Source organism: Lactuca serriola, chromosome 2, assembly GCF_051521515.1.
Source record: "Lactuca serriola cultivar US96UC23 chromosome 2, Lser_US96UC23_V15, whole genome shotgun sequence".
In the NCBI taxonomy this organism is placed as follows: Eukaryota; Viridiplantae; Streptophyta; class Magnoliopsida; order Asterales; family Asteraceae; genus Lactuca; species Lactuca serriola.
In genome coordinates, this window is record NC_136409.1 from 69088453 (window position 1) to 69104564 (window position 16112).

The 16112-nt window shown below is 33.8% G+C and overlaps 1 protein-coding gene and 1 pseudogene across 1 annotated transcript; one reads left to right on the forward strand and one right to left on the reverse strand.

Annotated features, from left to right (window-relative positions):
* The first annotated feature begins 3355 nt into the window (after positions 1-3355).
* Positions 3356-5677, forward strand: LOC145089303 (putative disease resistance protein RGA4; annotated as a pseudogene).
* Positions 5678-6746: 1069 nt separating this feature from the next.
* On the reverse strand, positions 6747-16084 carry LOC145089304 (gamma-tubulin complex component 2-like). Its single transcript, XM_079027755.1, is given in 18 exon segments — positions 6747-6882; positions 7042-7247; positions 7410-7484; positions 7765-7827; positions 8156-8263; positions 8377-8470; positions 11386-11417; positions 11552-11860; positions 13284-13367; positions 13452-13505; positions 13617-13736; positions 14001-14153; positions 14251-14323; positions 14469-14560; positions 14643-14741; positions 14862-14932; positions 15275-15354; positions 16068-16084. Coding segments are annotated over 18 exon segments (1863 nt in total). The 3' UTR covers positions 6747-6749.
* Positions 16085-16112: the final 28 nt, after the last annotated feature.

The following is a 16112-nucleotide window of genomic DNA, read 5'->3' on the forward strand; positions in this document are numbered from 1 at the left end:
CAGCTAGTTTTATGCACTATACCCTTTTGTTAAAAAAATGAGGATATCTCGTTACTATACCCTGTTAAGAAAATGAAGATATCTTGTTATTTGATACTAATTCAAGTATATTATAAACAAATATAATTCAACATATATAAACATAAACAAATATACAATATACTTATGTAATCAAATATAATTGAGAATAAAAGAAACTAATAAGAACGAACATAAACGAATTGGGATGTTGGACCGGAGTTCAGTTGGGAGCGAGAAGACTCGATGAAACAAAAATATCCACAACTCTTTCTAGGTCCATGATTTGTAATTTTTATCTTATTTCTTGTCTTGAATTTCGGGACGAAATTCTCTCTAACGGGGGGATAATGTAACAACCCGAAATTTCATGTCACTTCTTGTACCACAACTTGTAATCCAATCCGATCAACCAGACGTCATTTTCAATTTCGTTTCCAATTTCGCCATTTTATTAAGTCATTAGTTTATATTGACCTAAAATGAATTAATGGGTGTCTTAATACGTTTAGAAATCATTTTAACACCCCACTTTAGTGATCGGAATAATTATAGAATCGGCCATATCGAGTCACGACAATTTGGTCGGGTATGACCAAAAGCCTCGTTTAACGTCGGTATCGGGTAGAATTCCGTCGTGTCCAATTCCCGAACACTATATAAAGTGTTTTAAGACTTCATTTGAAGCCTTTGGCCAATTTCTCACTAAACTCTCACAACCTCTCTCCTCAAGCTAGAATTAAGGTCCAAATCTCAAGTTTAAGGCTTCAAATCTTTAAGGTAACCTCCCTAGCATGTTATTCAACATCTTTAGCCTTCAAAGTGATGAATTAATTGAGTTTTGGGACCAAGAACATGAGTTTACGGCCAAGGAGCAAGCTTGGGCCGTAAACTCCATTAAATGGGGTTTTTAAGCCAAATTACCCTTCCAAATCAAAGTTGGGACTTAGATATGACTATAAGGCTTGCAAATCTAGACTTAAAACAATTAAAACATGATTTATGAGGGACAAAAGAGAGTTTACGGCCAAGGTATGTTCTTGGGCCGTAAACTCCTCTTAAATGGGGATTTAGTGCCTTAAAACATGTCAAAATGCTTTCAAACTCAACCAATGGCCTTGTGGTAAAATCTAGATGCATCTAAAAATAGTTTAAAGGTTTGAAACATATCAAAAATGTCATTTATAGGAGTTTACGGCCTAGGAACACACCCTTGGCCGTAAACTCATAAAATCATGTTAATGATGCATCAAATACACTCATATGGCTTGTATAAATTTCTAGAATCACATGTGATTGTTTTAAGCATCAAAAACTAACTTTTTCATGGGTATAAGAGAGTTTACGGCCTTAGAACATACCTCTAGGCCGTAAACTCCAAAAAGTGTGTTAAATGATGTTCTAAATTCATAACAAGGCTTGGAAAATTAACTAGAATCACATGTGATTGTCCTTTGAAGCTCAAATCAATTTTCCTTGGCCATAGGTGAGTTTACGGCCGTAAACTCTTATGGGGTGGCCGTAAACTCCCAATTAAGTGTTAAAATTTCATACAATCCATTCCAAGGCATTTTAGAAATCCATTCCAACAATCCCCATGTCCATTTAAGCCATTAAAACACCCAAAATCACACCTACATGAGTTTACGGCCGTAAACTCATGTATGTGTGTGTTATATGGCTGTAAACTCTTTAAAATGTTTACTTATGGAGAGTAAGCTCAAGTCCCAAGTCCCTAGTGCCATTACAAGTCCGAAGATATCACCCGGGTCACTCCAAACGCTCATTTTGAGGTGTTTAACCTCGTTGGAGTGTAATGTTCCATATGATTAGTGAATGTATCCCTAATTGTATATATATGGACATTATTTCATTTTACATAGGGTCATCGCGAGTAAACAATCCCCGAATCAACGTCTAGTATCCAAAACCGACACATTCCCGAGTCCGGTGAGTTCATACCCCTACCCTTTTTCACTGTTTTTCACTGTTTTCAGGGGGGGAACACAAGCAAAGTACAAGGGTTTTCTTGTACTCAAAACTTATTTTCATGTGTGTACTTCACATTTCATATGCTTTTAATATTGATTACATAACTAATAACGAGTTGAATACACATATTACTTAAACATTTATTTGTGAAATGAGTTTTATAAACTGTTATGTTTTATATATTTCACAAATGGTTTCCATATTTTATCAGTTAAAAGAATGACTTATAACACATGAATAATATATTCGTACACTGTCTTGTCCTCGGTAACATTCCACAGAAATACGTGAATGGAGGATTATCCTATTATTACTAGTAAATTTGTTATTCCGTATGATTGGAGACACGTCCTCGGCAAACACTCCACAGAGATACGCGAGTGGAGGACTACACCCGTAACCAGAATCTCTGGAATTTAGAGAGCGTGACTTGAGTGTATAGATCTATACGGGGCTGACTACCCCACACCTGGCTGCTAGCTACAGCCGAACCAAAATGGTTCAAGGGTGACGAAAGTCATAAGAATTGTGGACTACTTATTGCCGCAAGGCTGTGGACTACTTATTGCCACAGGTTCAGTCTTTAGTATGGTTATGGAACTCGCAACTAGGATAACAGAGATTTACTTATAGTAATAATGAACCACATACTACATTTTACAGAAAACCAGGATTCAGTTTACATCTTTTACATATGATAACCAACATTCAGGAAGGTATGGGACCTTCCTGTGGAAAACTTTGTACATAACCACGTTTAACAGTATACATCTTTCACATTGAAAACTAACATACAGGAAAGCATGGGGCATTCCTGGGTAACATATACATAACCAGTAAAGTGTAACCAACTGTATAACATTACATCTTTTACATTAACTAACAATTCAGGAAAGTATAGGACTTTCCTGGGATTATACAGGTACATAAAAGAAATAGAATAATGAAATGGGATTTTCATGGCGTGTGTTACATTTTCAGAAATAGAAAGGAAACATAAACATTTTCACAAAACAAAAACTGCTTATGAACTCACCAGCATTATGTTGATTTTTAAACTGCTTGTGTTCTCAGGTCAACGATAGTACAGGTACCCGAAGACTTACTTAGTTCAGGATCGTGTGCGTGCAAGGCTCGTTCGTTTTGTTTATATCTATAATATGTATCACAACTGTATAAACTGTGTCTTTTGAAACAAATTGTAAAACTCTTAATATGTAATGTAATGTTTGTTTCACTTTACTTACTATGTACATTGGATTTGATACTCAACGTGGAGTCAACCCCGGAAATGTTTCCGCCTTTGGTTTTTGGGGTGTGACAAGAGAAACCTAAGTCGGATACTATGGTCAATTTAGTTCAAGATCTTGAACAGAAGTTGGGATCAAAAAGATATTTTCTAGTCCTGGATGATGTTTGGGACGAAGAGAGATTATATTGGGAAGATTTTAGGAGTGTTATGATAAATGTGAAGTCACAAATTGGAAGTAGCATTCTTGTCACTACCAGGAAACTTGACATCGGAACTAAGGCTATGTCGATGGATTCATGTTCTTTAGAAGGTCTTTCTGATGATGATTGTTGGAACATCTTTAAAGAGAGGGCCTTTCTAGCAGGACAATCACCACAACATGAATTGGAGGAGATAGGGCGTGATATTGTCAAAAAGTGTTGTGGTTTGCCGTTGCTATTAAATGTAATAGGAGGTATGTTGCAAAATTACAGTGACCCTGAGAAGTGGTTAGCCATCAAAAATAGCAAAGTTTGGGATTTAGAAGATGAAAGGGAATGAGTTCAAAAGAGTTTGGAACTGAGCTTTGATAATCTCCCCAATTCTATGGCCAAGCAATGCTTTGCATATTGTTCCGTCTTTAAGAAAGATACGGTCATGGAAAGGGAAGAACTAGTCCAACTTTGGATGGCTTTAGGTTTGATTCAAGCAGACGAGGAAAGAAACAAGGAGATGGAGGATGTGGGGAATGATATTTTCCAAATTTTGGTCAACAATTCGTTGTTCCAAGATGTTAGAAGGGATGAGTATGGTCACATCACTCATTGTAGCATGCATGATCTTTCATTATCACTTTCGAAACATGAAAGCTTATGTCTGGTGGATGTGACAAACGATGACATTGGCCCTATTCCATTAAATACAATGGCTAGAACTTTGCATACATTCTTCATCAAAGGTGAAGTTGAGGAGAAGTTTTCATTTCGACGATTAAAGTGCATACGCATCCTAAAACTCAAAGGTTATAAAAGTGAGAAGTTAGACGATTCAATTGGAGGGTTGGTGCATCTCAGGTATCTGGATTTGAGATATACGAAGATCCGTGTTCTTCCTGAATTGATTGGTAAATTATACCACTTGCAAACTCTGAAGTTGCAAGGTTGCATTTATCTCGAGAAGTTTCCAAAAGCCATGAGAAATTTGATAAGCCTGCGGTATTTCATGTGTGATGAAGATCTTCCCACCTATGTCCTGGGACAGTTGATTTATCTTCGAAAACTATCTTTCGTCAAAGTGGTCGGAAGGAAGGGACATGGTATTTAAGAGCTACGCCATTTGAATAACCTTACTGGAAGCCTCTCTATTTCACATCTAGAGAATGTCCGTAGCAAAGAGGATGCTGTCAAGGCAGATTTATCTAGAAAGAAAAATTTAGACGAGATTGAATTCAGTTGGAGTGAGGACTATCAAGGCTCCGACAGAGTTGACAAGGATGTATTGGAAGGCTTGCAACCCCCTAGAGATGTAAAAGAATTGGCAATCAGAAGATTTGATGGTGATAATTTTCCAGAATGGGTAATGAAGATGGCAATCGATATCAAAGGGAAATGGATGTCCCTTGATAAGCTGATGGATATCACATTATCTAACTGTAGAAGCTGCCTCTCTCTTCCGACACTTGAGCACCTACCACATCTTCGACATCTTTGTTTGCACAATATGGACAGCTTGACATGCTTAAGGAGTTCCGATGTTACTAGATCAACGAAGCCTTTGTCTCCTTCCTTGAGATTGCTCTGGCTATATAATATGAAAATACTGGAAAAGTGGATAGATGGAGCAACCAATAGCTCAAAAATGATATCACCTATCCTTCAGAAGTTGTCCATTGAGAATTGCCAAAAGATTATTCTCTTAGATGAATGCCATCCCCATCCTCTTGTTTACTTAGAGATTATTAACTGCACAGGTCTGGTGTCCATTAAGAGCATACAAGGCCTTACATCTCTTGAAAATTTACTGATCGATGATTGTCCTGGTCTTTCAGAAATAATCAATTTACCCAACCAGTGTCATTCTTTGAAGATTTTGCATATTACCAAATGTGGGAAACTGACTTCCTTGCCTCAGAAAATGTTTGACTGTTTTGCCTTCTTGAATAAGATGGTACTTGGTCCGTTCTCGGAGGAGCTCAATTCTTTCCCAAGTCTCCAAGGCATCGAGAAGTTAAGGGACCACCTTCACTCATTAAATTTGAAAGGTTGGGATCACTGGGAGTCGATACCTGAAGAAATACAACACCTCGCCTCACTGACTTTGTTACACATAAGTGGATTCGGAATACAAGAACTGCCCATGTGGTTAGCCAGCATGTCATCTATCCGAGAATTGTGGTTCGATGAATGTGAGGGGTTAAATAAAGAAACAGTTAGATGAGGAGCACCACAGGAAGCAACTACTTATGTCAGATTAAATGATGAAAAGTGTTGATTAATTAGTTATATGAGTGTGTTGGTGTATATATAGATATATCATTCCTCCTCTTGGCTCTTGCTTAATAATAAACTTTCTCCTCCCTTGCGATCCAAATTCTGCCCAAACATTTGTCTTGTTCAAGTATAAGAGACAAGTATAAAATATGGGTAAAAGTCCCGACATCTTATAAATTTGATACTTATTACACTTTATACTTAATTTCCCAAAATTCTTCTCACTTAAAAATACAGCTACCATTGAATTGTAATCGCAATTGATAGGCCAATTTTCCAACTTTTAGCTATGCTTAATATTCTGTCATAATTCATCATTTATCTAATGCATTGCATGATGGTTCTCGTCCATTGCAACTGATTTGTACTATATAATTTGCTGTACTTACCCTGTCATGCAATCTTAACAATGATTAAATGTCCATTTTATTTGTCTTATTAACTTGGAAAGGTTTCTGCAAGTTTTAGTAGTTGTATTGGTCATAAAGCTAAAGTTCAAGGACTGGCAGTTAATCTAATGAACTTGACTACTTGAGGGCTACAGAATAAAGTACAGAAGGGGCTGATCCTATCAAGTGCTACAAGTTGGAGGTGGCTGAGGATAAGAGAAGTTATTATTAAAAGTTGTTCCTATATCAATCGAGAATCATATTCTTCGCGTTTAGATGGAACCAAGTGAATCCAACTGATCTCAGTTTTCAAGACATGAATCCAAATAATACAAATTAAATTCAAATCCAATCTGAACCGACCAAATTATAATTCGACTGGATCGGTTTTTACAATTTGGTTTTCAAGAGGCATGAAATATACTTTCAATCAATAAAAACTCCATATCATTTTAATAACAAGAAACAAATTGTGTTTGGCTAAAATCAAATCCAGATGATCCATGTTTTACTACTATGAAATGAAATCTACACAAGTGGTTCATCATGCAAGCAAAAACACTCAGATTCCAAAACATATATATACAAAAAAAAAACCACTACAAACAACAACCAACAAGAAAAAAAAATCTAGATGTGCTGATCCATACCAACACCAAGAATGAACTGTGCAAGATGAGTCAAATATGGTTCTGCTTGTGCCCTGCTGCTTAATATTGGTCTTAAACTCTCCAGCTCACTACTGAACTCCCTCTCAAATTTCCTGCCAAAAATCACTCCACTCCATCACATACATACATACATACATACATACATACATACATACATACATACACACACACAACACACACACATACATACATACATACATACATACATACATACATAGAAGAAATATGGGGGTATAGTTTTAAGATCTTACAAGACACATTCGATGACTGTAGACTCATCTGTGGGTGAATTTGGTTTTTTGAAAGACTTTCTTAGCTTCAAAACCTTTACATTTTCCAAGGAAGATGAATGCAAATCATCAATGGAAGTGTTTGAATCCGGAGCTTCAATGGAGCTCATTAGCCACTGAGTTGCAGAAGCATATTGAAGGCATACAAGTTTCAGTTTCTCAAATTTCTGCATTCACCCCAAAAACTTATTACTATTAGAACAAAAACAAAGCTTATTATATGATTCTATTTCTGTTACTTTTCATACTATTCCTCTAATTTCTTATTTTGTATTTTGAAATTTAGATGTGGAAATTTGAGAGCATTATGAATAGGGAATGATGAAAGCCTTGAGGAGGATTGGTGAAAGAAGTGAACATTCCTTGAGACACTTCTCCATGAAAAAGTCATGATATTGAATTACCTATTTTCATACAAAGATTACAACCACACACAGGGAAAAAATTAACAACTACCTTTCATTTATTTGTGAAATATAGCAATCTACTTTTATATTTTTCTTTTACAGCATTGTAGTACAATTTTTTTTTCTTATTAGAACATTTTACTTTGAAAAATCAACCCAACTAAAGAAGTAAATATTGCTTTGTATTTGTATGACATTGCTATAATTGGGTAGTTTTTTCAAAGCACAATGTTGTAATAAAAAATAAATAAATAAATAAATAAAAATCAACATATACCTCATCTATGCTCTTTGCATTTTCAAGTTTATTATGCATAACATGCCAATTTGGTTCAAGAACCTAAAGAAGATAAAAGAATACGATATTCAATTATAATAATATAATATCACTTCTACCTTTGTTGGTTGACAGAAGAATTACAGAGACATAAATAACCACATTAACATTGGATTAACAAATAAATAAATAGGAAATAGCAATATATTTATATTTTTTTACCCATAATAACATACTTATAGGCTTATTGCATGAAACTTACACAATATACTTTATTTTTTTTATAATATACTTACCTTTTTGCAGATAATAATTATATATTGTTATTATTGGTAAGGAAATGTAAGTAGATTGTTATTTTAAAAACTTAAGAACATGGTTTTACTTTTACCTCAAAATTTAGATAATGTAGAAGGCTATTGATAAATTTAAGCATATCCCTGCATAGTACTGATGATGTAGAGATTGCAGTTCCATGCATATCACGTGCACGTGCACCCTACAACAAGCAACAAGAAAAGTATAATCACAAAAAATATAAATAGTAAAATTAAAAGGAGATATTTTTATTTTTTAAATAAAGATTTATATCAGGGATATTTAGTCTCATACCTGATGTAGTTGCCAAGCTGCACAAAGCTGTCTGTGCACATGCTTGCAATGAAACAGAAATCGAAAAATTAATTGATATTTTGTCAGAGCTTTTGTGACAACCCGAAAATTTTTCCGTCATGATAACCCATCCCCGTCAGCAAAACCCGTCTATCTTTCAATTTTCCGTTAACATTTTGGATTAGGTCATTTAATTTAATACTTTTATTTTGACCTCATAAGTGTCCAAACCCATTAGAAACGCGTGAAAATACCCTTGTTATTTATTTGGAAAATTTTTAGTTACGACTAAGTCGTAATTACAACAGTTAATCAGGTACGACCATAAGCCTCGTTTAACGTCGGTATCGAGTAGATTTCCACCGGGCCACAAACTCAAGCCTTATATAAAGGATGAGTGAACTTCAATTTAGCTTTTTACCACCACCTCATAACTTTCTCTCACTACCCTCTCTCTAAAACTCGAAATTGAGCCAAAATCACCCCTTTCAAGCTTCAATTTGGTAAGTAATCTATCCTAGCATGTTTCTAAGCTTGTTTATCATTCAAATTTGTGTTTAAACTACCCAAAACCATTAAGAACATGTGTTTACGGTTTGGGAACCCTCCCAAAATCGTAAACTCCTTTAAAGAGGGTTTTGAAGCCCTAAAACCCCTGCAAATCACTTCTAGTGCTTAGTTAAGACTTTTGGACTTGCAGGAATGGAATTAGAGCACCAAAATCTTACCATTTAGGGGGTAAACTTGAGTTTACGGCCCAAGAACATGCTTGGACCGTAAACCCTCATTCATGGACCATAAACACCATTTAAGTTGTTAGTTTTCCCCTATACACCTCCAAAAAGCTTCCATGAGAGTATAGAACCTTATAATCCATCAAGAGATGCACCAAAACATACACAAATGGGTCAAACCTGAGTTTACGGCCCAAGAACATTCTTGGACCGTAAACACCCCTTATTAGACCTTAAACTCCTCCAAGGGGTGTTTAAGTGCCCTTAACACCTTGTATGGCTTAGAAATGGGTCTAGAAGTTATCATGCTTAACCTTCAACCACCAAATCACATGAATCATGGACAAACATGAGTTTAAAACTCATGTGTTTAAGGTAGTAAAATCACCAAGAACACCTTCATAGACCGTAAACTCTTTTTCCAAGGCCAATTCAAGTCCTAATCACTTCCTAAGCCATGGAATCAACCCTAGAACCTTCTTTTGTGCATTGTAATTAACCTAGGGCCACCAAAACACATTAAGAATTGGTACATAAGAGTTTACGGCCGTAAACTCCTAGTTTACTGCCATAAACTCCTCAAATGGTCCCTATGATGTTCAAATTCCATTCCAATGCCTTAAAACCAAGCCTAGCATTACCCCACAAGAGTTATAAGACCATTAAGCACCTAAGAACACCCCCACCATGAGTTTACGCCCGTAAAATCATGGGGATTTGGTCATTTGGGCCGAAAACTCCATAAGGAGTTTACTCTTGAAGAGCAAACTCCATATTCTAGTCATACACACCCTTAGATGCTACCCGGGTCACTCCAAACACTTGAATTGAAGTGTTTTCGCATCTAGAAATGTTTATTATTATTATTTAATTATTAGATTAAGGTCTAATTAGATACAAATTATGTATCTCTTCATACTACATAGGAACCTCGCACGCGTTCAAGCCCTGAGTTGTCATTTAGCATCCTAGCCGACACTTTTTCTCGACCGGTGAGTTCATACCCCTACACCTTTTTCCGTATTTTTCAATGTTTTTAGGGGGGGAATACAAGCAAACTATAAATGTTTTCGAAACCTAAAACTAATGTAATTCTATAAATATCTGGCAAACTTTTAGATATCGTTACCCCTTCTGTATCATGCGGAGCATAAGGGATGTTTTACTGAATATAACTAAGTAGATTTCAATTACAGTGTAAGAAACAATCAAAACAATCAAATTATTATGGGAATAATTTGGGATCTTCAGTTCTTGTTTTACGAGCACAGATTTTATGCAAAGTTAATAGGTAAACTATGTCTGATTCAGTTTATCTCTATTTAATTTAAAGTATCATGCCAGATAATTTCGTTGTATTCAATTCTTTTTACTGTATTATGTTTTAAAACGATTATTATGTTTGATAACGACCGAGTACACCGTGAATAATTTAATACTAGCTTGTGAGATTTATCTTCATTAAACTCTTCGGGTCATCAGTAAATCCTCCCCGGAAGTATAACCAGAGTCTTTTGGAGGGAGAGCATGAAATTTGTGAATAGATCTATTCGGGACTGACAATCCCACACCTTAATTGCTAGCTACAGTTAGGCGGGCACGCCTGGGGTGACAAATTTTGGATATCGTCCGACGCCTGAAGAACATCAAGGAGGTCTCGTGTCATATTAGCATGGTTATCCAACTCACAATACGTATTAATATAAATTTGGTTCACGGATTTTATATCTTCCTTTAATCTATAGTTTATATATTAAAACTACCTACTTTCGTACTGGATGGTATTCCAATGATCTCAATTTATGGTTTTTCAGTATATATAGTTTTACGTATTAAACTATCTACTGTTATACCGAACGGAAATTCAGAAGTTTAATTAAACTGCCTTTATAAGAAAATATGAGATTTTCTTGGATAACAACTTTTCAGAAAACCAAAGGAAACATGATCTTTTTACATAAACAAACAGTTTATGAACTCACCAGCTTTATGCTGATTTTTAAACTGCTTGTATTCTTAGGTCTCCTTAGACAGGTATCCCGCGTTCTTTTACTGAAGACGGAGCGTGTGGAAGTCACGTCTAACTTTTGTTTAAACTTATGTATCTATAAACATGTATTACTTTTCTTTTCTACTTTCAAACAAATGTAATTATTCTACGTAATGTAATGTTTTGTGTTTGCTAAGCTTACTATGTACATTGGTTGTGATACTCTACATGACGTCCTCCGCCCCGGAACATTTTCGCCATCTGTTTCGGGGTGTGACAGCTTTTCTTGATATCACAAGAGAAAATGGCCATTGAACCTGTAACAAAAATAACAACTTACTTTCATTTAATTGATAATTAGATAATTAGATAACTGAAAGTAGGTTGCTATTTCTTGCAATTAATGAAAGAAAATGTTAAAAAAGGTGTGAATGTTGATGATGATAATTACCTTGTAATTAACAGAGAAGGTTTCCATACCAGTGATCAAGAGCTCTTCTTCTACAACATCAGCCTCTGAAACTGACTCACCACCACCACCACCTGTTTGAAGATCTTTCAAAATGCTTAGTCTCTTTAACAAAGAACCTGTGTCCTGAAAAAGGCATAATAATAAATAAAATATTAATTAATTAATTATTTATGAAAGTGGAATGTTGTGATAGGAATAAATGAAACTGACCACAGAACATGTAACATCTTCATGGAAAGGATCTGCTGCTGCTGCTGCTGTGGAACGCAGTGCAAGGTCCAACAGAGACTGAAAATTAAAAGTCAATTAAATTATAAAGTTAATTTGCAAAAAAAAAATAGCATTGTACTTTCATTTTCATTTATTTGTGTATTATATTTATAGCATCAAACTCTTTATGCAGACAAAACGAATTAATAAAGAGAAAGTCAGGAAATCGAGTATTTTTCCATAAGCATATATTTTTCCTCACATTTTCTCAGATATTTTTTTTGGAATTATTTATCCAGATAGAATTTAATGGGTAGAAAGAGAAACAATAATTCTAACATATGGATGAAATTTTATTCCTTACTATATATATATATATATATATATATATATATATATGGGATTAGCCATCCATATGACCATATGAGGATGATACAATCATACAAATAAGGGCAAATTACAGAAACACCATTATATTGCAGCTTAATCACTTCTACTTTATTTTAATTTTAGGAAAATGACATAAATGCCCTACAAACATTCTAGGGTTTACCTATTTAGTCCCTAAAGTTTTTGTCGGGCTTTATAGGATATGAGTATGACCTGCTCTTTTGTTAATCTACTCATTTAATTCTTCTCATGGGGGGCCATGTACCTTCATGTGATGGTGGAAGAATTTGGATTTAGAAAACAGGCTACCTTATGTTCGCGACAGATTGGTAGAAGGCTACTTTTTGAGCCTCAATATTCTGATGCTTGGATTTTTCTAATGAATACATGCAATTTTGCTATCATATTGGATGACAAGTATGATGACTATGGTACATACAAAGAGCTTGAGATGTTCACCCAAGCTGTTCAAAGGTATGTGATATGCATTAATTACTTATAATAGCCAACGACAAGTACAATAAGTAATTCCCATAATTCTTCAAATTAAACAACATTTTGACCATTTTAATTAATGTATATAGATGGTTGGCAAGCTGCATCGATACACTTCCTGAGTACATGAAATTCATATATCAAGAACTTTTGGATGTTCTTGTATATCATATTTACTATTACTATTAAATTATACTTCTATATCTCCTTGTATACAAATTTAAGTGATTATGAAAATAATGTGAGTTTTTTTTGGTCACTGAATCGGCTATTATAGGTTGACAGGGACTAAAATAATAGGTCATATCTTAGTTTAGGGACCCATAAAGCCCGACAAAAACTTTAGGGACTAAATGGGTAAACCCTAAAAAGTTTGTAGGGCATTGATGTCATTTTCCCATTTTTTTCAGATCAAACCATTAAAGTTTCAGACATTTTTCCAATTTAACCATTCTGACCGGATATAATAGGTCAAAAATGGTTAATTTGGAGAATTAGAACGGTTAATTTGGAAAAATGTCTGAAACTTTAATGGTTTAAATGGAAAGAGTAAAGTATCAGTGGATATTATTGTAATTAGCCCTGTAAAGATAATATGAGGTAAATGGAGAAAGACCTGAAGCTTCTCAACAGAGATCTCATTTGGTGTTTTATCAAGTTCATCACATGCAATATCCATAAAATGAACCAAGAAATCACCCTGTATTTGTAACTCAATCAAATATAATTATTAATTTCAACTCAAAAACTTTAAACTACAAAACCACAACAATCAAAATTTAACCTGATCCAGAAGAAGATAATGCTTAATAGATTGCAGCTTTCCAATCAGGTCATACTGTCAACATTCAGCATAATGACAGGTCACTAAATATTCTTAAAAGAACTAAAAAACACAGCCATTAGAAATAATTTTTTTTTTTAAAATAATAATAACAATAAACCTCACCTTATCCTTCATGAGATTTAGTAATTCACCACTAGCAAAATCGTAAGCAGATTTTATGCATTCAAGATAGTGATCATTCGACCCAAAGTTCATCAATTTTGAATTCTCCAATGCAGGCACCTATATTATAAACACATATAAAACCCTCTAATAGTACCAACAATAATATGATTAATTTACAGTTTTCATCCCTATGGGTTGTTGAATTTTACAAATATGGTCCACTAGTTTGATTTTTTAAATTCTGGGTCCCTAAAGCATGACAAAACAACGTTTTAAGGACCAAAAGTTTAAAAACCAAACTATTGGACCATACTTGTAAGAAACAACAAACCAAAGGGACAAAAAATGTAATTAATTGAAAGCTACAGAAAGAAACAAGACCTGAACACTGTGGCCACATTCCCTCATGACATTTAAATATTTCCCTGTTGTTAAAATGGTTTCAGCTGAATTTGCAAGGAAAGAAGGAATATCATCTTTCAGACTGTATCTTTGTCTCCAATACATAGCATCATAATCTTCGGACAGACTCTCCTACAGAACCAGGGGTAAAATCGTACTCTTTAGCATGTGTAAAAATAAAATTGTATTTTTTGGAAAACCTTGTAGGAGGGGTAAAAATAAATAGTACTTTTTGGAGAGATTTGTTCTCAGCAATGAAGAACTCATCATGAGGATCATCAATAACTCCTTCATACACCCACCTGCATATATTGGCAATATATGGACAATAATATTGAGTATGTTATGTGAAAATTGCAGAAAATAGAAACATACTTTCTATATTGGGAAAGGGGTAAAATAGTACTTTTTGGAGTATATTATTGGGCATTGTGACTTTATATATACCTTTCAAGTATGCCAAGATAAGCAGAATTTGCAGATTCTATCATTTTCTCAAGCAATGATCTCACCAAATAGTTACCAGCCATTATCTTGGCCTGTTTTTGTTTAAAATATATTAATAAATAAATAAATAAATAGCATATAACATATTTTAGTTTACTTTATTGACATACATACCTGACTCTGTAAAAGGTTAAGAACTGCTGAACCCACAAAATTACTTGTTGATGCCTTTCTTATTACTGTTGATAATGCTTGCATTGATCCCATCATCGGCTGCAAAAATATATTAAAAGGCAATAAATATTAATCATGAAACCAAAAAAGAAGACACTCATCATAGTTTTGTAAATATATATATAAACAAAAAATGAAGTTTATAAGAAATGAAATTACCTGACAATAGAACCATAATCCTTGTATTGAGAGTCTTCCTAGTCGAAATTGATGCATGGCTTGATAATTCTCTGAAAAATAATTATTTATTATATAGAAAAATAGTAAATTCATGCAACCCTGACACTAAAATGTGTTATACTGTTATATTTATCTTACATAGTCAATGATTTCTATTGAATAACTTGACTTGTTATTGTATTAGTAAATTTATCACTCACTGTAGTTTCCAGAACTTAGAATGTTCAAAATTGCATTACTGTCGATATCAAATATCTAAGAATCTATATCATTATTTATAATTATATTCAGTAAAAACTATCATATAATAGGCAGCAATAGCATTGAACATAAATAGCTTACCAAAAGGTGTGTTTAATTACCTTGTAATTAACAGAAAAAGGTTTCCATACCAGTGATCAAGGGCTCTTCTACAGCATCGGGCTCTGAAATTGTCTCCCCACCTGTTTGAAGATTTTTGAGAATACTCAATCTTTTTAAACTCAAATAAATAAAAACGTAAATTTGAAAAAAAAAAAAACGCAATGTACTTTTGTTTATTTGTGTATTATATTTATTGCATCAAACTCTTTATGCAGAAAAAAAAGTCAGGAAATTGTGCATTTTCCCATAAGCATATATTTGTTTACAAATATGTCCTTATTTATTTTTTTCTTCCATTTTCTTGGATATTCTTTTAGCATTAGTTATCCATAGAGAATTTAATGGGTAGAAAGAGAAACAATAATTGTTATATATGGGTAAATATTACTCCTTCCGTCCCATTTTTATTGTCCACAGACAAAAAACACAAATTTTAAGAAAACAATAATTACTGATTACTTTAATCAGTAAAATGACATTTATACCCTTTTTAAAAATCTTACATTACTTTCTTTTAAAATTCTAGATTTTTAATTACTCTATATGCAATAGAAAGTTTGCGGTAAAATATTTACTAAACAAAAGTAATAATCTTATTTTAAAAATTTTGTTTTCTTTTGGTAAACAAATGGAGGTAAAAGTGCCGCCATATTTTAACGTCAAAATCACCTAAATTTTTGACTATTCGTATCCTAACTGAAAGAATTTTAATTGTCAATTTTTTTTTCAACCACTTTTAAATTTCATATTCTTTTGGTGGCAAATATGCCGCCATAACTACGTACATAACAATAAATTTGCCTATATTTATTTGCATCTAACAGTTCGTAATACACCATATTCAAGTTTACTCTCATTTGACACTTA